We start from the raw sequence: 19,727 nt of genomic DNA on the forward strand, positions 1-19,727 counted from the left end.
CGGCGTTTTAGGTTTTGCTTTCTGGATGTTTTATAATGGGTTTACGTCCTGTCATGTATACGACGAAATATGTCAACGGGATGATAATGACCTTTCAAGCTGCCAGGCACTGTAGTATATACGGCTATCCTTTGGATACCTGGATTTAGACTGGCTGAAGTTGAATAATGAACATGCTTCCTCACGAACATATATCTACAAGTGAATGTTTACAACTTGCATGAGAAATTGGTCTCCCCAACCTCATAACCTGATCCTAGACGGTAGATCTCGTCCAAATCGTAGTGATATTTGGCTCGACAACGTAAAATGGTTTATACATATTTTCGGCTGTGACATTGGCGCAGATTTCCGACTGCTCTTTTGTGTGATCGTTTCATGCATCCTGAAGCTCCCAGTTTTGCGCCGATGTGTTGTTCGCAATTGCGACGTGTAAACAAACAACATTTCCCGGGCAATTCTCCATACTGCCCCTTTTCTCATATCATCGCATAACCTTGAGCAGCCCCTTAGACCACACGCTTGACCTCGAAGAAGCGTCGCAGCCACCAGACCTGGAAGAGGGACTCGCCAATGACGACACCAATAACGAACATGTTCCACCACTTGACTCGGCTGTTTGTGCTCTCGGCGGTGTTTCGGTGGGTTCGCTCACGCATAACGATATACTCTTGCTCGTCCTTGACTTGGGCAAGGAGATCAGACAGTTTGCGGACTAGAGGAAGACCTTTGTAAGCTTATTGAATAATTGCACGAGACAGGAGAGGATTTACCTTCACGGTCGAGGGGGTCAGAAGGCATTTCATGCTCGCTCACGTAGACAATTCCGTGGACGTTGAAGGAGACCTCCTTGGTGTTGGCACCCCAAGCCTCGTTTCCGAAGCAGTAAAGGTATTTTCCATCATGCTTGGCTGTGAATGAGTAGTCACCGTTGGAGATACTCTTCTCGTTTGTCTCGTATTGTCCAGTGGGGTTGGTGATCTGTCCAAGTTAGCATCCTAACCACCACCCTGATTCTTTTCAGGACACATACCCAAAAGTCGATATCGAGGTTGCCTGCGCTACCGAATTCACGATCGCCAACCTGGAAGGTAACGGTCATGGTGTCATCCTTGTGGAGGGACTCGTGGAAGCATTCTCGACCGTGGGCGGGCAGGACGATGTTATGAGCAGTGACGGCTGAGAAGACAGCGGCGGCCACGAGGGCCTTGGCCGCAGAGATGAAGTACATTATGGAGGAGACAGGAGTCGAGGTCGGGTATCGATTGATCACTATAGCTTCAAAAATGAACGTCGTGGTCGTTTCGCGATCCTACAGTGTTATCATGTCCCTGTAGGAGCTATACTGTCCACTAAAGTCAAGCAAGGTATGGAGACGGATTCGAATCGCGACGAATTGACACCTTTCCACAGCTTATTGGAGGAGCAGGGGGTCTGTCGTTGCGGCTCTCTCTTCCCGTCTGGGCAACCACGGTTTTGCCGAGCTCAAGAGATCAGTCAAGTCGAGTTCCTGCCAGCTTGCAGCTTCTGTTCTTGCCAAAATTCACAAGCCAATCCCGCAACTCCAGGCCCAAAAGGGGGAAAGTGGGTAACGGTGGGTCACTGTGGCTTGAGCCAGGGCATGCTGGGGATTAAGGTACCTTGGATTGTCGTTTATCTGTCCTCGCGAATACCTCATATGTACCTCAAAAAGGGATGAGACGGCGGGACCTGATTGCGCGGCTCTCTGATTTCTGTTGTCTGGTAATCACAAATGGAATTCATGGCGAAATTTGACTGCTGGTCACTACTTAGCATGCTCCAGTGGGCTTTGAACCACCTGTCCTTTCAAGAATACTGCCAACAACAGGCTTGCCTAAAATCGTATTCAATAAGCGTCTTTATTCACAACCGCTCTTATCAAGTTCCCACATTAAAGTGAATAAAGTACCCGAGATCAAAGAGGTCACTGACCATGTGGCGGTGCGATTGCGTTGTCTGCCCCTCAGCACTCCCTGTCTGTTGTAACGATCCCCTGAAGCACAATCGAAACAGGCCCTGGCTCCAGTGTTCCCCTGCAAGTAACCAGTAAACAGTCCCGTAACACTGCTGCACGCTCACCAGCCTCAGCCCCCCCCAGCCCGAGGCCAGGAAAAAATAGGACATTGTCTCTCACCCCTCTCTCCCTAAAGTGATCCATTCTCACACCGACAAGTCACCACCCGGCAGCGCCCACCCCCAATCCAGTCCATCCATATTATCCATCCATCCATCGTCGCTCGTCGTTTTTTCTGCACCACCACTCCAAGGACCGCCCCACGATCCAGTAAGTTCAGCGTCTTTCTGTCTATTGCTCGAGTATCTTCAGATTCCGCTTCCTGTTGTTTGTCTATTCCCGATGTTCGTCTCGATGGCTTCAAAGAGCTCCCGTCCGTCTCACGCTGCCGCCGCCCGATGATCCAGATTCGCCGCCGTGCTATTACCCCGTTGATCCGCCTCGTGACGGCCCAACCACCATGTCGACGTACACATAGCACAGCTTATCTCAATGGATTTGGCGGCAGCCTGGAACGAGAACGCTTAAAAAGCTCAGAGCCTCAAGGACTTGGATGATGGTGACGGTGGGGAGGCGTTGATGGATGAGCTCTTGATCGCTGCCTTGCTCATCAACTTATGTGTCCTTTCGCGACACTGCCATAAAGCCCGCCATCACCAGACATTCAGCCTCCTGTTCCGTTCCTCCCTTAGCTAGACGTCTCCTGCATTCTGTCTTAGACTTTTGTCTCTTCCCTCTTTAACTCAACTCAAACCTGTCTCCTTTATTTTTACTCTTACCCCTCGCACGCTTCAAAGTCCCTCGCCACGTCTTCTTCTTTCAACGTTTATCCCCCAGCATCGCTGACCTTGCGCCTTCGCTTCTAGAACCCTTTACTCTATCCCTAGAAACACAGGCCTCGACGCCGTAAACCGCAAACATGGGTCTCGCCTTTTCGAAGCTTTTCGACCGACTGTGGGGGAAGAAGGAGATGCGAATTCTGATGGTTGGTCTTGATGCCGCCGGTAAAACCACCATTCTCTACAAGCTCAAGCTTGGTGAGATCGTCACCACCATTCCCACCATCGGTATGATACGCCCTGGATCCTTCAAAACAGCGAATGTTGCTAACCTTTCTTCCTCAACCAGGCTTCAACGTCGAGACCGTCGAGTACAAGAACATTCAATTCACCGTGTGGGATGTCGGTGGTCAGGACAAGATCCGTCCTCTGTGGAGGCACTACTTCCAGAACACTCAGGGTATCATCTTCGTCGTCGACTCCAACGATCGCGACCGTATTGTTGAGGCCCGAGAGGAGCTCCAGCGCATGCTCAACGAGGATGAGCTCCGCGATGCCATTCTCCTTGTCTTCGCCAACAAGCAGGATCTTCCCGTACGTCACGACCCCGCCTTCACATTTCGCCTAACAGCATTCCCCTCAATATGTCATTTAATTGCGGTACCATGATGCTAACATTATTCCTCAACTAGAACGCCATGAACGCCGCCGAGATCACAGACAAGCTTGGCCTCCACAGCCTGCGACAACGCGCCTGGGTAAGTAACGAACCATTAATCTCTAGGTTCTGGAAATCGACATATCCCTTCGTCTGATCACATGCTAATCTTGCACCTTTTCTCCCAACAGTACATCCAGTCCACTTGTGCTACCTCAGGTGACGGTCTCTATGAGGGTCTCGAGTGGCTCGCCAACACCCTCCGAAAGGCGGGTCACCAGTAGAAAGATTGACGAGAAGCATCTCTTAAAGAAACCCGCCTTTTTCTCTTGCTCTGCCACATACTCTCAAATGGCTCTTTGTGTCGACTCGAGGTTTCGGTTGTAATTTGCAAAGTTATCGGTCAACCAATCGAAAATGAATCCTTGAACCAAAGTCGCATCTATTCACGTTTTCTGTTAAAGCAACCTGTTTCTACGCTTCCTCCGTCTCTCAATGGTGCTTCACTGTGAGCCTCTCGGTTAACGTTTGTTTGCCATCTGCCAGCGTCAGCTCGCCTCCCGAGGACCACAGAACGTGCTTTCTTTTTTTTCTTCCTGGAGGAAAAGTCGGGTGATGATGGGAGGCGTCTTATGGGGAACCCCGGGGTATATGTACAGTCGTCAAATCGGGTGTCGTGTTTGTTCTTTGAAAAAATGCATTATTTGCAGATTTTATACGAATACTCTCGCAAACCGTGGCGCACTGGTACATCTATCATTTGCTGTTTTTTTCCATTTCCTTTCCATATCGCTTTGGGGAACATGACCATGATGATCAACTCGAGTAACGAGGAGTAGAAACGAGGCATGAATTCGGGGCCACTATGAGATTAAGTCGTTGTAGAGATTCTAACTGTTTTATTCCATCTTTATACATATACTGTAGCCCAAGTTGTGATGAATCGGTGACATCTGTATGTTGTTGCATAGCTCGTTAATGTCAACTTTCTTATTACGTTCCTTGTACGACCTAGGGTTGTACATGTAGCACGATGTGTGAAGTAGACAAACATACCAGCTAGCTGTGCTCTTATTTACATGATTGCATATCAAAAACGTTCCATCTTTGTGATAAATGTGACAAGTACTACCATTCAATGCAGTAGTCTAGAAGTCCACCAGTTACTTGTCGCCCTTGACTATCCTTATCAAGAGGTTACTTGCAAAGTGAGAATTACCCTTTAGAGTTTTGGCAAAGCCCTTGGTTGTACAATTATCGTCTGATGTAAAAGCTCGAACACGAATGACCACAAATATTGTTAAAATTAGAAAGCTGAGTGGGTATTTATTAAATCAAGGTTATAGACATTCTATGCTATGATGGTTATACAGTATGATGCTATTTATACAAGACATTTTACAATAATTAGACATGAAACACATAAACTCATTAAATGCGAACGGAGAAACTTTCAGTTTAGGCCTCCTTGGACTTGATGGCAATGTCCAAGCCTTCCTTGTCCTCGCGAACCTTGATCTCGGCCGTCTCTCCCATCTTCAGCTGGCCCTTGATGATCTTGTCTGCAAGGCCGTTGCCGATCTCGTTGGTGATGAGTCGGTTCAAGGGACGGGCACCGAATTTGGGATCGTAGCCACGCTCCGCAAGCCAGTCTCTTACGTCGCTGGGAACATTGAGCACGATGCGGCGGTCGTCGAGGCGTTGTTGGAGTTCCTTGAGGCGTATATCCACGATGTCGCGAAGAGCGCTGCGGGCGAGACGCTTGAAGACAATGAAGGAGTCGATTCGGTTGAGGAATTCGGGTGGGTAAGCTGAGGCGACAACATCCATGACGGCCTTGCGGACGGATGGGTCGATCTCACCGTCAGCTGTTTCGCTATAGGGGTGAAGGTGGTTCTGGCCAACGAGGATGTCGGCACCCAAGTTGGACGTCAGGACAATGATGGTGTTCTTGAAGTCGACCTTGTGGCCTTGGGCATCTGTGAGATATCCCTCATCAAGAACCTGGAGGAGCAGGGCAGAGATGTCACGGTGTGCCTTCTCGAACTCGTCAAAGAGAAGGACAGCGTAAGGCTTGCGACGAACCGCCTCAGTCAGTTGGCCGGCATCTTCGTAGCCAACATAACCAGATGGCGCACCAATAAGTCGAGAGATGGTGTGCTTCTCCTGGAATTCGGACATGTCGAAGCGAACAACTGCAGACTCTGTTGAAAACAAAAATCCTGCCAGCTTCTTACAAAGCTCTGTTTTACCCACGCCGGTAGGGCCTAGGAAGAAGAAGGAAGCCAAGGGTTTGTTCTCACCGCTCAGACCAGCTCGCTGGAGACGAACGGCATCTGAAACAGCCTTGATGGCTTCATCTTGTCCTTTGACTGCCTGGCTGAGTGAGTCCTCCATGTGGACCAGCTTTTCGATGTGGCCTGAAGTGAGCTTTGTCACGGGGATGCCGGTGATACGGGAGACGACATTGGCGATGTCGTCTGGGCTGACCGAATCATGGATAAGAGTCTCGCTGGAGGTTGACTCTTGGGCTTCTCCCTCCTTGGGCAACTTCTGTTCAAGGTCGGGAATCACACCAAATCTGAGTTCAGAGGCACGCCCAAAGTTTCCTTCTCGCTGAGCCTGCTCAAGCGCAAACTTGGCCTTGTCGAGATCCTCTTGAATCTTCTTGACCGACTCGATCTCAGCACGCTCCTTCTCCCAGCGCGCGTTGAGCCCAGAAATTTCCTCGTTCAATTTCTTGAGGTCATTTTCGAGCTTCTCTCGGCGCTCCTTGCTTGCCACATCAGACTCCTTCCTCAAACTCTCAAGCTCAATCTGAATGGTCATGATCTTGTGGTCAAGACGCATGATGTCTTCAGGCTTGGACTCGTGCTGCAGCTTGAGATGACTGGCTGCCTCGTCCATGAGGTCAATAGCTTTGTCTGGTAAGAATCGGTCGGTGATGTAGCGGTTAGACAAAGTTGCGGCAGCCACCAATGCGCCGTCTGTAATGCGGACACCATGGTGGACTTCGTACTTGTCTTTGATTCCTCTGAGAATACTTATTGTGTCCTCCACGGATGGTTCGCTGACAATGATAGGTTGGAATCGTCGTGCCAGGGCAACATCTTTTTCAATCTGACGATACTCGTTAAGGGTTGTTGCACCACAGCACTGAAGTTCGCCACGGGCCAAAGCAGGCTTTAAGAGGTTCGAGGCATCGATGGAGCCTTCGGCCTTTCCGAGGCCAAGGAGAGTGTGTAGTTCATCGATGAATAGAATAACTTCTCCCTCAGCCTGCTCGACCTCTGTCAAGACCTTCTTCAGTCTTTCTTCGAAGTCTCCTCTGAACTTGGCACCGGCAACCAGAGAGCCAAGATCAAGACTGATGACCCTCTTGTTCTTGACACTCTCGGGGACGTCGCCACGAACAATACGAAGAGCGAGACCCTCAAGAATTGCTGTCTTTCCAGTTCCCGCATTACCGATGAGAACTGGGTTATTCTTGGTACGTCGTGACAAAATTTGGATTGTTCGCTGAATCTCGGCATCTCTTCCAATAACAGGATCCAGCTTACCATCCTTGGCCCGGGCAGTAAGGTCGATACCAAATTGTTCCAGAGCAGGCTTCTCCTCCTCACCACCCATATTCATGCGGTGAGTACCGCCTGGGGGATGAGGTCTGCCATTGGCATATGTCCTGATGGCAAGACTTGGTATCAAGCGTAGGGATGTTGGTTTCAAAGGTTGTGTTGCGAGTACTCTTGTAAGTGGCCAGGCTGATCGAGCCCGGACACTAGCAGCCATACGCTGCGTTGATGTGATTAGTTGTCTTCGCGCCTGCATACTGGGCACTTGAGAATAGCAAGACAATAAACTTGAAAGAGATCAATTAAAAGAGAGAAAAGACAAGCAAAATCAAAGATTATATCAACAGGCGGGACACCTCCAATTATCTACACGATCGAGACCTGGACTACACGCTTCATGACGCCTGGAGCATTTTCTCGTAGCTTCTAGGCCCAGTCCGTCGTCGGGAACATGAGACTAACAGCTGATAAGATACGAATCGAGAAATCATGTGATATTGGGTCTCAGCCCGGGCTTTCGGAAGGTGCGAAAAGTGGAGATGTGACATTTTGATTGGCTGGTGTATCGGGAAGGGATCACATTTTCCCACAAACTCTAGCGGCTTCCACAAGAAATCCAACATTTCGGGCGCACCTCATCAACACCAAGTGTCTTCCTTTCCTTCACCACCTAATCCCAAGTTACCAGCCAGGAGAGTCACAATGTCGGCGAAGCCCACGAGCAAGACCTTCGGAAAGTCGACCCGAGAGGTCCCTGCCTCTACGGAGAAGGCTAAGAAGTGGTACCCCGCTGGCGACGATGCCGAGAACAAGAAGGTGAGTCTCGGCGATGATTGTGATGCGTTTGCAGGCAGTTGCACAAGTGTTCTGGACAGCGCGGTTCGATCGGATATATGGAATGCGGATTGAGAGATATCGAGTTTCGGTTCGTGAACGATAGGCAGTTCGACGCCCAAAGCGCAAGGAGGAAAGCAGCATGTCTTGTGGTACACTATCACTCTTTTTCTGTAAAAAGAAGAGAGCAGTGACCCCGGCAGTATCACCGCACAAAAGAAGAGCAGTATCATGGGACGGCCACAGCCTTCGAAAATTTCAAGAGGCTTCGAGACGAAACGCACAATTCAGTATACACAGAACTGCGACAAATATCGATTGACGACCACACACACACATACACACATATATAGCAACTGCCTGCAGCATCGTTCAGCATAACCCCAAGCATCAGTCCGCTAACAAGTGGAAAATCATAGGTTCGCAAGGCTGTCCGATCTTGGACTCCTCGCTCCTCCCTCCAGCCCGGTACTGTCCTCATCCTCCTCGCTGGCCGCTTCCGTGGCAAGCGTGTCATCCTCCTGAAGTCCCTCGACCAGGGCGTCCTCTTGGTCACCGGCCCCTTCAAGATCAACGGTGTCCCTCTGCGACGAGTCAACTCCCGATACGTCATCGCCACCTCTTACAAGGTCGACATCTCCGGCCTCGACGAGAGCAAGATTGAGGAGATCTCTCAGCCCAAGTACTTCACCGCCGAGAAGGCCAAGGAGAAGGCTGGTGAGGAGGCTTTCTTCAAGCAGGGAGAGAAGCCCCAGGTACGACACAACAATCCTTCTGCAAGACATGCGGATAGGGACCAGATTACTGACTTGCGACTACAGAAGAAGGAGGTCAACAGCAGCCGCGCCGCCGACCAGAAGGCTATCGACAAGGCTCTGATTGCCAACATCAAGAAGGTCGATATGCTTGCCTCTTACCTCTCCAGCTCTTTCAGCTTGAGGAAGGGTGACAAGCCCCACGAGATGGCCTGGTAAATGTGCAATCTTGTGTGCCGGGGGTGATGGGAGTACCGGGGTTGCGACACAAAGGGTTGTAGAACGGCAAGGGTCTCCGAAATGGGCTGGTTTTGGCCATGCATTTGAAAGTCGACGGGCATCGGTCACATTTTGGCGTCTGTAATCAGGTTTTACAGTCAAAAACAAACGAGCATACAAAATTCTAGAGGCTTCCGGTGAGAGGCCGATGATGATGAACTTCACTCGGATGTCCCATCTCCCTGGGTGAAAAGAAAAACAACTGGTGTGAGCGATCATGGTCTTTCCCGGTCTGAACTGGTCAAAAATGGACATTGTTTTACGAATCATTAAAAAAAAAAGTTTCAATAATTGTGTGTGGATTGTATTATTGACATGTCGACTAATTTAGGTAGATCCAGCTTGGGTCTTGATAATGATATCAACCATCATCTTATCTACTTTATCTGTTCTTCTAATGTACAGCTTACAGACCCAAGATGATCATCGTCTTTGTGAATCTTTTTCAATTTTACAAGGCGCGATCCACCCAACTCTGGACCATGCCAGTCAATGAGGGTTCGTAGTGCTTGATGGAAACCTTTCCAGATGACTCATCCAAGGAGGTATTGGCCTGGACAAAGACCTTGCGAGGCTGCTTGTTCTTGAGAACAATGTCGCGAACCTTCTTGCCCCAAAATTCAGGGTCAACAGTTGTCATATGGACGTAGAAGTCAGTACCAGTCTTGACATCAGCAGTCGACTTGTAGATGTGAAGCTTCTGGAGATACTTGGCAACGGCTGGTACACTGATTAGCTTGTTGTTCACATATTCAGGGGCGAGTTCTTACCATCTCGGCCAGCTGTGAGAATCTTGGAGCGATCAAGCTTGATGGTCAAGTCAGAAAGGTCATCCTGCTTGTAGTCGAGCTTGCAGAAGTCGTCCTCAGCCTCGAGGAAGCACTTGAGAATAGAGAAGCGGGCCTGGCTGTGAGCCTGTCCCCATTTTTGGCTCTTGGGGTCCCACATCTCAAGTGAAGCAAGTCCAGCTCGGGCCATGGACAGATAGGAGGCGAACAAGACGTCACCGGCCTCGCCGTTGATGTCTTCAGAGCCGTTGCCGAAGCCAAAGATCTTGAGGACAGGGAACTCGCAGCTCAGGTGCATGGCCACAAGTTCAGCACGGCACTCCTCATATGAGGCGGCAATACTGCCGAAAACTGAGCCCCATGTCTGACCAGGCTTGTACCAAGTTGTGATGGGCTTGTTGTCGACAGGGCTGACGGGAGGGTTCTCCTTGTCGAAGTTGAAGGTACCTGGTGATGTCTCCTGGAGAAGCTTACCACAACCGTGACCTATTACGTATGAGTGACGATAGTTAAATGCGTGTCGGGGTCCGTTACGTACCAGTAAGCTCGTGGAGACCGACCTGGACCTCAAAAGAAGCATCGCGCTGCTTCTTGTAGACCTCAAGATCCTCATCACGGATGAAAGGAATCTTCTCATCGGGAGCCTTGGCGCTCAGAACGTTTCCAAGTGACACGTTCTTGAAACCCTCCGTCTGTCGGATATCATCGTAGTTGGGGCTGCAAGTCATTAACAATCAACGTCTCACCCTAACATATTATCACAAAACCTACATGTTGATTCCAGCAGGAATTCCAGAGCCTTTATCCAGTGTTAGCATCATCAGACATGTAATGAGGCAGTGGCTGTTACTACTTACCAGCAAAGGTCATAACCTCGAGAGAGGTAAAGTCGGGAGACAAGAACTTGTCCTTCTCAAACTCAGCACCCCAAGGCAAGAGGGGAATAAGCTTGGGTGCCTTTTCCACGAGCTCACCAAAGGCGCGAGTTCGCTCAAGGTTGACCATGGAGGCGAAACCTTCCCACTCTCCGCGGATACCAGCAGGGTCTCGGTACGTCTCGATGAAACCAATGTTGGACTCAATCATAGGACCCTTGTCCTTGATCCAGTATCTTTGGCTGTCCTTGAAATCTTCTAGAGAACCGGACTCGAAAGACTTGCTGTAGGCCTCGTGCATCTTCTTCTGGGTGTCATTCTCTGCGTTCTCGGCGGCGCCGTTGATGAATGCAGTGATGTTCTTCATCTCCTCTGCGTAGTCACCGTAGACTAGCTTGATAGTCTTGCCCTTGAGAGATCCGTCTTCCACAGTGAACTCGGTCTCCTTGCCAATATCACCTCCCTTGCTGGGGATTTCCTTGACAGCCGAGGCGATCAGAATCTCAAAGTTTCCATCAGACGTCTTTCGAAGACGGTTGTTTTCGGGGAGAAGACCCTTGGACTCCATCCAGTCAGAGACAGCCTTGATGTCATCCTTGGTGATGTGGGAGGACTCAGGGTAGTAAGTAGTCATGTGGCCATCGTCTGGGTAGCCCAGGTGCATCATGGCAGGGTTGTCGGAGCTGAAGATGCCACCCTTTGTAGCCTCATAAAACTTGTTGGCTTCGGGAGAAGTGGCAGCCAGGGCAGCAACAGTCTTCTCGGAGCAGCGGGGAATAAACTTGGAGTCACCAAAGCTCTTGTAGTTTCCATTGTTGCCGAGGAACATGGCGGCATACTCGAGGAAGCGGGTGGCCTCTTCCTCCTCAACGCCAGCCTTCTTGGCCAGGGCGTTCCAGTCGCCATTTGCAGACTTGTGCAGAGACAGGATCAAATCAAAGATGGGCTCAGACTCTGGGGAGATCTGTCGAAGGACAATTCTGGTGCCGGCAAAAGCAGCTCTATGATGATATGTTAGCCGCACGACCCCTCTCTCATAAGCAAGCATGAGTTGCCCCTCATTTCAGGCTGGCCAAGCTCGACAACGGCTTATACAATGCCGAGGAACAAAAACAAAACTTACTTGCTGATAAAGTGAGCATAACGTCTCTGCTTGTCATTTAGAACCTCAAAGTGCTTCTCAATCTCGAGCCTGACCACCGACGGGGGCTTGTCGGCGAGGTAGTGGACCAGCTCGTTGGAGTTCATGGCGACAATGGAGGTGGAAAATCTATGAAGGCTCTGACGGTTGAAGGACTTTGTAGAGCGAGGAATTGGCCGTCGTGTTAAGGGAGAGTATCTCAAAGATGCAGTTCTCAGAGAAGGCAATCTTTGAAGAACAAGAGACGGTGAGATTGAGTTGAGAGGAAGCATGCGTGGCTTCTGTTTGACGTTTTTGGGTCACGTCGGCCAATGGATCTTTGTTCTCTGGGGGTCAAACACAGCTTCCTAAACGTGTCAAGGCAGCAAACAGAAGGTGCAAAGCTTCTTTCCTATAGCGGCTAGTGGGCTGTGCACAAATGCCCATCATGACACCATGAGTGAGGGGTTCGAGAGATGTAAATTGGGGTTCCTATTATCTGCTCGAATATCGGGAATAATAAGTCTCCATATGATATGTTGGCTATGGGCCTCAAATTGATGCATGCGCTGTTTTATAGTAATTTCTGATCTCGTGTGTAATATTTGACTGCACTTCTCCCGTCACACATGGTGTCAAATAGGGAATGATAGGCACATGGCATCTTTCGCCCGAGACGTTAACAAAATCATGACGGGCTACTGGATAGCAGAAAAGTTAACCGCCTAAGTCTTAGGTTACAAAAATAAATAGTCTAAGAAGCATAGTCTAAGTAGCATAAGCTGACCTACTAATTTCGTCTTCTATGCTTCTAGCCGCTGATTTTTCTGATACCCTGAGGACGGGAAATTGCTCACTTGTGCTAGATTATGTACTGACACTGATTTGTATTCTTAAAATTAAATCGATAATGTCGTTAGAATGATCATTAACTAATACCAAGCCCGGATTATACTGCTGAAATGGAAATATAACCCTCATGAACAGAAGATGAGATCGGCATATATCCTGTCTATTTACTGCAATACCTACTCACATATTGATCATCCCAGAATCACTTATGTACTCTCCTGATATCCATAGTTCCTGACAGCAGTCAAAAATATTACAACAATCTCATCAGGAACTGTCATTGCTTGCTCCACATCGCTTGTAGACCAAATACCCTATAGAGAATCACCCAAATTACAAGTTGCTGTACAGCATGAAGAAGGTTGGCCACAAGCCGGCGCGTCTAATATGATCAACGAATACTTCCATCAAATGCCATGCCGGTAACTATGTCAATCGACGTGAAATGTTATTCGTGAGTTGTTGATTGAAACGAAGCGAGCCGAACCGACAAGCAAGCCGGTTTACACACCCATAGGACACTACGCCAGGTCTATACTAGTTTAATAATGCAGCCATGTCACGTATCAAACTGTCGAAACAATGAAGGCAACATAAAAAATATGCAGCTGCTTCAAAGCGGTGTGGCGTTGAAGGATCGTACATACATGATGTCCGGCCAAGCCTTGGATTAGAAGCAAGCAGTATCGGTAGAGCAACCGATGTCGCCAACCGAGCCAGCCCTTCGGAATCTAATCTAGCAACCCGACAGGGCGGGACGCCCGGGGGGGAAAGGTTGGGGTGACATGGTAGCATGGATCGAGGTCCAAGACTCCAAGTCAAGTCAAAATCGAGTCCGTTTGTTCCGGGGAAAGCTTTTGGCTGCCCCGATTGCATACCTAGTTTGTGTAGTGTGGTGTTGTGTAATAACAAAACTGGTAACGTGATAATTAATGTTGCGCAAACATTTGATGCGTGATCGTTGTTTGTGTAAGTAATATTCGTGATATAGCCCTATACAAGCAAGCAGTAACAGCATCTTCCCTTGAAGCAGATGTGTCAGCTCTGTCTCAGAACTTGCATCTCCTTACATAGTACAGTATGATACTCGTATATTGACTTCTTTCTTGTTTCGTATCGGAAATGAAGTCCTGTTGAATTTTCTGTTGGTGCTCTGTGCTTAATAAAAGTCCAAAGTCCACATGACCTACCTCTCTGCCTGCCCCCACGCCTCCATGTACTCCACACTCCCTCTACACTAACACTGCACTTCTCTCCTGGTGGCTTTCTTCCGTAGTGCGTCGTGCCTTGACTAGACCCAGATCCAACTTTTGGATTAATAGATTGGGCTTCCAAGATTGTACCTGGCTTGAATATGCAGTAAATTTAAATGTATGTTTAGGTTATTGAAGGCTTTAAAAGCTGGTTAATAGGCACTCCCTCGGCTTTACTCTTTTCTGTTGGTCCAAGTTCCTATTTGCAACAATTGCAGGAACATTCAACTGGGGCCCCCTTTACAAAGCGAGACGAGGATTGACGAGATATTGATTACATACGGAAAGTATCAGTGCATTGATAATTGTGACCTGGTTCTAGCGGATCATATATTTAGAATAGACCCATATTGGAACATTCGAAGAAGAAAAGTAGCAGTGTCTGTTATGCATGGGTCACAATGGTTGAGCATCATCGTGGGACAACTTTCTGTCAGTAGAATTTAATCAACAACTCGGTACTTCAGTCGGAGGATTCTGCACTATCAATCACCAAGCAGCCCAACGTTATCTTTAGTCCGATTCGTCGACGTTACAAGATAAGATCTCGGATTTGAGTGCAGGTAAAGTTGGGTAGTCTTTAGCCGTAAGCCCAGTCCAGTTCAGTCGGACCGGATAAGTGCTGATCAGTTTGTAGATATAGACTTTTACCGACTTGAGAGATTAATTATCCAAGATAAGTCTAATTCCTCTTTGAGAGAATTACAGATGCTGATCATTGATACTGGTTACAGAGTACATAATGGTTTGACGGTTCGACGGCTAGGAATTCCATCTAGTCTACGGATACTCTATACAAGTAATAAATCAAGCGGAAACTCCGCTCAAGGATGTATTTCTCCAAGAGAACATGATACCGTAGATCCGCCCCTGGAGATCAGGATTTGATGCATTACTAGCATAGTTTCCAAGTGTGACGTGCATTGTCACGATGATCAGAGTATGGAAAATTGAAAGGACGTGCGAGGAGGGAGGCAGCCTCGTGACCTCACCATTCCCATTCCAAAGGTACGTTGTACGAACGAACGGGAGAGTGACAGGGACTGGGACTGGGGGCTAGGAACTGGGATGAATGTGAGATGGAATTTGGGGTTCAGACTTTCTAGAGACCATCCATCATCGTGTTCCACAACAAGCGTCATGGGCCCTGCTCCTCACCAATCTCTTGTCTTTTCCCCTGACAGTGAATCCGCTCCACAAGAATTAGTCCACAGCCATGCTTTTGTATCTCAAGAGTCAAGATAATGGCAGTGTCCAGTTGCAGTAATACTACGAAACAGGAACGGAAATGCACAACTGCAGGTATCCCTACAATCAAGAAAAATGTCCGGGCATAAAACCAAGTCAACAAGGGGATACTCTTTAGCCTCGACCAATTAAAGCACCCTCAAAATACCGTCTTCGTCGCCCCCTTGTCCCTCAAGTACACTTACAGAGCTTGCCCAGCGGGTGACTGTCACCCCTCGGGCCCATTTCACTACACCCAATGCCCCCACGCCACCCTATGGAACAAGAACCGACAGTGGAGGCTTCCCAAAGTTTCGTGCCTGTCCTCCACTGCCACGGTCACGGCCTTCTCCCCGGTTCTCCTTGAGCCTGAATTTGAACATCCATACCTACACACATCAGCCATCCATGACTTTTAGACTAGGTTGTACTCTGTAACTCCAAGGCTTATATAGATCCCCCCCATCTGTCCTGACCCCCCGTGGCTTTTTTGACAATCCCGCTTGCTTCACTGATTTTTGGCTCTTTTCCCAACCTGTCTTACTCTTTGCTCGTAACGGTTAACGGATATTATACCTGTCCATCTTGCTACTTATTCATAAACTGCACAGCCTGTTACTACGTCATTTGGTTACTCAGTAGCCTGCCTTTATCACTGCTGCTACTGTACTCAGTATTCGATCATAGGCGTATTCTCTGGGGCTATTTATTCTACAAAAAAAGGCGTCTATCCGTCCACTCAAATTCGGACCAGCCCAACAACAATCACACCTACCACTCATAACTCACTCTTAACTCAATTCAACTACAAAACAAAAGTCGATTTAAATTTCTTACAAAGACTGTTTCAAAATGCTCACTTACAATTCCACGTCAACAATGCCCATCAAGGCTCCCACAAAACCAGTATCCATTGCATTGTCGCCCACAACTTCGTCACCAATGACGGCGGCAACTCCATCTCTCAACTCGGCCGCCATCAACGGCCACAAGACCCAAGGACAACAACACATCTGGCTGGTTACGGGCCCTGCTGGTTGTGGAAAGACCACTGTCGCCGAGTATTTGGCCAAGTCATTGGGTATGCCCTATGTCGAGGGTGATGCTGTATGTACAATTTTCTTCCCAGTGTCACATATCACTACTAACACGCTCTCCCCCACTAGTTCCACCCTACCGCCAATATTGAAAAGATGGCAAATGGAATCCCTCTTACTGACGAGGATCGATGGGACTGGCTTACTGCCCTACGAGAAGAGTCCATCAACCGCTTAAACGCTGGATCATGTGGTGTTGTCCTCACTTGCTCAGCACTCAAGCGCAAGTATCGCGACGTCATTCGTGTCGCTGGATACTACGATCGCCGCATCCAAATCCACTTTGTCTTTCTCGACGCCCCTGAAGAGCTTCTTCTAGCTCGCGTCACACAACGACAAAACCACTACATGGGTGCCAACATGGTACACAGCCAATTTGATATTCTGGAGCGTCCCTTGGCCGACGAAAAGGATGTTATCACAATCGACGTCAGCCGACCTATCGAGGTAGTCGAGCAAGAAGCCTTGAGCAATGTTTTGGAAACTATGGCCAAGTCTCAAGACAAGCTATAAAAGGAAAATATGTTCATTATATCATTTTGATTTACATGACCTCTACAACACTTACCGACACTCACCAACCACACACAACACCACACAACACATCCGTCACCACACAACACTATGCGAAATCATTGAGCAGGGAGTCACAGCGTTACAAGGCCATTTGCATTCTGGATTTAGGAGTTTAATATTTGTTCATACCTTTATCTTTACACGGCGTTAAGAGTCTTTTCAGGTTGCCTGCCTCATTTTCGGACAGCTCCCCGGTGCGGCGCAACAAAGACAAGCACAGGCAGGGGACAAGGATAAGCAACTCTAACTTAGTAGTAGTTGTCTAAATCTTGGTCTCGGTCTTGGTTTTGGGTCATGCCCCATGGCTTGCCCCTCCCCCCGCAAATGTCAGAGTTGCAGTCGCTGGGTCCGGAGAGCGCGGGGTGAGGTGAGGCTGCTGATACAGATAGGCTAAAAGGGATGACGGCAAGGTATTCCCTTCTCATCCCTGGGATTTTTTGTCTTTTTTTTTTTGTTTGGTTACATACAGTACAAATAGGGAAAAGGAACTTGGAAGGAGATAAGCGGTCAGATTTGAGGCTTATTCTTTTTTTCCCCTACCGAGGCACGACTTTCAGCTTTTACCATAGACTATCTGCCATCTGCTTCAAATGACGGTAGAAATGCAAATGTTTCAAGAGTTTCTTTTTTATTTTGTGATATATGACCTCCTCTACTAGTATTGACTCTAATACTGCCATGGACTTTTGATATATTGTCTAGTGTTGGCGCTGGCATCGGGCATTACTGGGATGTATATTATCCGATGCATTCAATGTCCAGCTCATGCATCATGACAACTCAGCCAGCTGGCCTGACTACAGCTCAGCTCTTCCATCCATGAAAAATGACTCAGTCAGGCGTACAAATGATGCACCGCCCGAATAGTTCCTCAAGGACAAGCATTTCAATTGGAAGTTCTGAGCTGGTGTGTTGTCATCATGCACGATAATACCCTTTCGGCACTTGTGATGTAGAGCACATCACGAGGTTAGATATACATGCATTGAACAAGTACCGTATATTGTTGTACAACCACACATCCAACTTAGAAAATAAAAGTCTTATGCACATGCTGTTTATATTGGAATTGTAATTTCTCATGCAGTCTCACAATGGTGATGGCCTCAGTTAGTAAAAGTGCCACTTGTAGGAACAAAGCCTGCAACACAAAGGCACAGCACAGCATATTCTCTTTCCAAGTATAGACTCGCATTCTTTATCATGACTTGTAAATTTTATATCTAAATTATATACCTTGACACATTTCCAACTATTTAAGATGCATTACCATAAGATCCGGCTCCTCCACTATCTGTCTCACAACTTCAGCGGCTCGCGCCATAGTAGCACCGTCAATAACTCGGTGATCAGCACTCCAGCTAAAGTTGGTGATCTGCTTCTTGACCACATTGTCGTTCTCGTCAAACGCAGGCACTGTTCGCATACGTCCGATGCCCAGGATGGCCACTTCGCGTTCCACAATGACGGGACTAACATATGTACCACCAACATTTCCAATATTAGACACAGTGATGGTGCCGCCTTGGAAGTCAGCTGGCTTCAGTTTGCCCTGAGTGGCCAGTGCTTGAAGCCTTGACAGTTCTGCTGCGATGGTCAAGATGTTGAGAGATGCAACGTTCTTAATCACAGGCACCACAAGACCGCCTGCTGTGTCCATGGCAATACCAATGTTGTGTTGTGATCGGTGGACCAGGCAGGGCTTGCTGGTCTTGGGATCAACATCTACTCTGGCGTTGAGCATTGGGTATTTGTTCAGTGACAGCGAAACGGCCTTGATAATAAAAGGGAGGTATGATAGTTTGCTTGGCTGCCCCTCGACAGAAGGACCCTTGGCAAGAACACGGTTCAGACGTTGTCGGAGTTCCACAAGACTTGAAAAGTCAACCTCGTCCGCGTAGAGGAAATGTGGAATGGTTAATGACCGCGTCATGGTCTTAAACATTTGGAGTTGTGTGCTGGATAGGGGTGCGACTGTTTCTGTTTGCACCGACGTATTTTGGGGCTGTGAAGGTGTAGGGGTTGGTGCTATTTGCTGAGCACCGCCCTTTGCATCTCTCTCCTTCACAAATCTGTAAATGTCTTCTTTCATAACTCTTCCATCTCTTCCTGTTCCATCAACATCGCAGATGTCGATTTTAAGCTCCTTGGAAAGATGTCGCACAGCGTGAGTAGCGATGCTTGCACATTTTCCCTTCTCCTTCGCTGGTGTTTCAACTGCTTGGGGAGTTTGTTGTTGTGTTTGTTCGGTCTTGGACGCTGTAGGTGCTGATGGTGGAGGGGGAGGAACATCCGCCTTGTCGCCCGGTTGGTCAATTATCGCTTCGACGTCTTCTGCCTTGGCCTCGCCTTCGATATCAATGTCGACAAAGGGCTTGCCGACCTTGGCCATCTCGCCTGCTTCGTAGTGTAGCTTCTTGACCACGCCGGAGAAGCGACTTGTGATTTCCACAGACGCTTTATCGCTTTGGACTTCGCAGAGCGGGGAGAATTCCTCGACACGAGCACCGGGTTCGACAAACCATTGAATGACTTCGCATTCGACGATGCCTGTCCTCGTGTTAGTCAGGTTCTCGGATCATCTGACTGGAAAGACTTACCTTCACCAATATCGGCCAGAACAACTGGCTTTACAGCCATTAACCTTCTAGACTCGCTGAACCATCTGGGAGAAGAGGCGTTCAATGGAGCACGAGGGCCCATTGCCATGTTGCCCATGGCTCTCGCAACGTGCCATTGCTTCTGTAACACACGGGATCCTCGCTGTAGAAACATGATTCTGTAACTGACAATTGGGCCGGGAGAAGTGAGAGTAACGATCAAAGAAAATAACAAACATCAGCACCAAGTCATCCTCATAAGAAAGAGGAGATGGTAAATACCATGGCATTGATTAAGCCGAAAGCCTGGCTTCCATCGGCCCCGTCCGTGGATAACCGCCAATCCGGGGGAATGACGGCACTGGCAGGTACTAAGCCCGATCTGACCGCGTTCTCGGTTCTGTCACGAACCCCGAAAATCCACATT

At 48.5% G+C, this 19,727-nt stretch overlaps 7 protein-coding genes across 7 annotated transcripts; 3 read left to right on the top strand and 4 right to left on the bottom strand.

The window, feature by feature from the left end:
- Positions 1 to 72: 72 nt before the first annotated feature.
- Positions 73 to 1,438, bottom strand: FGSG_01013 (endosomal protein P24B precursor). Its single transcript, XM_011318464.1, has 3 exons — positions 1,034 to 1,438; positions 774 to 981; positions 73 to 715 (listed from the first exon to the last, which is right to left on the bottom strand). The coding sequence occupies exons 1-3, from the start codon at positions 1,229 to 1,231 to the stop codon at positions 510 to 512; spliced, it is 612 nt and encodes a 203-aa protein (XP_011316766.1). The 5' UTR covers positions 1,232 to 1,438; the 3' UTR covers positions 73 to 509.
- A 727-nt stretch (positions 1,439 to 2,165) lies between these two features.
- On the top strand, positions 2,166 to 4,395 carry FGSG_01014 (uncharacterized protein). Its single transcript, XM_011318465.1, has 5 exons — positions 2,166 to 2,305; positions 2,902 to 3,102; positions 3,164 to 3,408; positions 3,507 to 3,572; positions 3,664 to 4,395. Exons 2-5 carry the CDS (start codon positions 2,955 to 2,957, stop codon positions 3,754 to 3,756), a joined length of 552 nt encoding a protein of 183 aa, XP_011316767.1. The 5' UTR covers positions 2,166 to 2,305; positions 2,902 to 2,954; the 3' UTR covers positions 3,757 to 4,395.
- Positions 4,396 to 4,772: 377 nt separating this feature from the next.
- On the bottom strand, positions 4,773 to 7,300 carry FGSG_01015 (heat shock protein 78; the record flags this gene model as incomplete). Its single annotated transcript, XM_011318466.1, has 1 exon — positions 4,773 to 7,300. The coding sequence occupies one exon, from the start codon at positions 7,298 to 7,300 to the stop codon at positions 4,931 to 4,933; it is 2,370 nt and encodes a 789-aa protein (XP_011316768.1). The 3' UTR covers positions 4,773 to 4,930.
- A 229-nt stretch (positions 7,301 to 7,529) lies between these two features.
- Positions 7,530 to 9,271, top strand: FGSG_01016 (uncharacterized protein). Its single transcript, XM_011318467.1, has 3 exons — positions 7,530 to 7,860; positions 8,298 to 8,633; positions 8,700 to 9,271. The coding sequence occupies exons 1-3, from the start codon at positions 7,747 to 7,749 to the stop codon at positions 8,850 to 8,852; spliced, it is 603 nt and encodes a 200-aa protein (XP_011316769.1). The 5' UTR covers positions 7,530 to 7,746; the 3' UTR covers positions 8,853 to 9,271.
- On the bottom strand, positions 9,269 to 11,823 carry FGSG_01017 (uncharacterized protein; the record flags this gene model as incomplete). The annotated part of the gene is made up of 6 exons (XM_011318468.1): positions 9,269 to 9,632; positions 9,683 to 10,186; positions 10,239 to 10,417; positions 10,472 to 10,499; positions 10,558 to 11,576; positions 11,699 to 11,823. The coding sequence occupies 6 exons, from the start codon at positions 11,821 to 11,823 to the stop codon at positions 9,364 to 9,366; spliced, it is 2,124 nt and encodes a 707-aa protein (XP_011316770.1). The 3' UTR covers positions 9,269 to 9,363.
- Positions 11,824 to 15,906: 4,083 nt separating this feature from the next.
- FGSG_01018 (uncharacterized protein) lies at positions 15,907 to 16,637 on the top strand (the record flags this gene model as incomplete). The annotated part of the gene is made up of 2 exons (XM_011318469.1): positions 15,907 to 16,134; positions 16,194 to 16,637. 2 exons carry the CDS (start codon positions 15,907 to 15,909, stop codon positions 16,635 to 16,637), a joined length of 672 nt encoding a protein of 223 aa, XP_011316771.1.
- Positions 16,638 to 17,952: 1,315 nt separating this feature from the next.
- Positions 17,953 to 19,418, bottom strand: FGSG_11884 (uncharacterized protein; the record flags this gene model as incomplete). Its single annotated transcript, XM_011318470.1, has 2 exons — positions 17,953 to 19,250; positions 19,301 to 19,418. 2 exons carry the CDS (start codon positions 19,416 to 19,418, stop codon positions 17,953 to 17,955), a joined length of 1,416 nt encoding a protein of 471 aa, XP_011316772.1.
- Between the last annotated feature and the right edge of the window lie 309 nt (positions 19,419 to 19,727).

This window comes from Fusarium graminearum, chromosome 1 (genome assembly GCF_000240135.3).
Source record: "Fusarium graminearum PH-1 chromosome 1, whole genome shotgun sequence".
Lineage (NCBI taxonomy): Eukaryota > Fungi > Ascomycota > Sordariomycetes > Hypocreales > Nectriaceae > Fusarium > Fusarium graminearum.